The 817-nt window shown below is 65.2% G+C and overlaps 1 protein-coding gene across 1 annotated transcript in view; it reads right to left on the minus strand.

Moving 5' to 3' along the window:
• Positions 1-708: 708 nt before the first annotated feature.
• Nktr (natural killer cell triggering receptor) overlaps positions 709-817 on the minus strand; it is a 29,226-nt gene continuing 29,117 nt past the window's right edge. The window contains exon 12 of the mRNA XM_013030236.1: positions 709-814. Within this exon, the coding sequence (XP_012885690.1) occupies positions 709-814 (106 nt within the window). The remainder of the gene's footprint in view (positions 815-817) is intronic.

Genomic DNA, 817 nt, shown 5'->3' on the forward strand with positions numbered 1-817 from the left:
GAGCTGAAGAGCCGAGGGACAGCGCCCAGCCCACACCGGACCTCTCCCCCACACAAAAAAAAAAAAGGGCCCATGAGTTCCACGGACAGATCGATGCCCTGAAGTGATGTGATGAAGAGCCGCGGCGTCTGCTGGGCACTGCGAGCGCCCAGCTGTAACTCTGCACAGCACCAGCCTTGGGCAAAAAGAGCTCAGGGACACGGCTTAATCCGCCTAGGGCTCCAAAAAGCAATCCCCACGCAGGAGCCCGGGGCCTGGGCCTACCTGGAGCGGCTGCGGGCGCCGGACGAGCTGCTGGCGGACCGGCTCCTGCTGGACCTCCTGGCGTGAGTCAATGACAGCCCGGCGTCCGGGTCAGCGGCGCGCGCGTGCGCGTGCGCGCGGGCGTGCGCGCGGGGTGGGTAGGACAGGCGAGTGAGCTCCAGGCAACCCCCCCCCCCCCCAGTCAGCACAGTGAGAGCTGCTGACTCCATTGTCTGCCTGGCAAGTCAACAGCCTGGAGAGTTTCTCGGCAGGACTATCCGATTTTTATACGGTAAGATTGAAGTGTTACCTAGAGCTGGTTGAAGAGTACTGGAAATACACCGGCCAGTAGTGCAAAAGTGGGGGGCCCAAGGGCGGGGAGAGGGGGGCTAAGAAATTGGGGGAACCAGGACTCTCTCTCTCACGTGCGGGCTGTGCGCGGGGGAGGGTCACGGCGGGACGAGCTCACCTGCGGCTCTGGTAGCTGCGGTAGGAGCTGCTCCGGCTGCGGCTCCGCCCTCTGCGGTAGCGGCCCCGGCCCCGGCCCCGGCTCCGGCTCCTGGAGTAGCTCCTC

Source organism: Dipodomys ordii, unplaced genomic scaffold, assembly GCF_000151885.1.
Source record: "Dipodomys ordii isolate 6190 unplaced genomic scaffold, Dord_2.0 Scaffold128, whole genome shotgun sequence".
Classification (NCBI taxonomy): Eukaryota; Metazoa; Chordata; class Mammalia; order Rodentia; family Heteromyidae; genus Dipodomys; species Dipodomys ordii.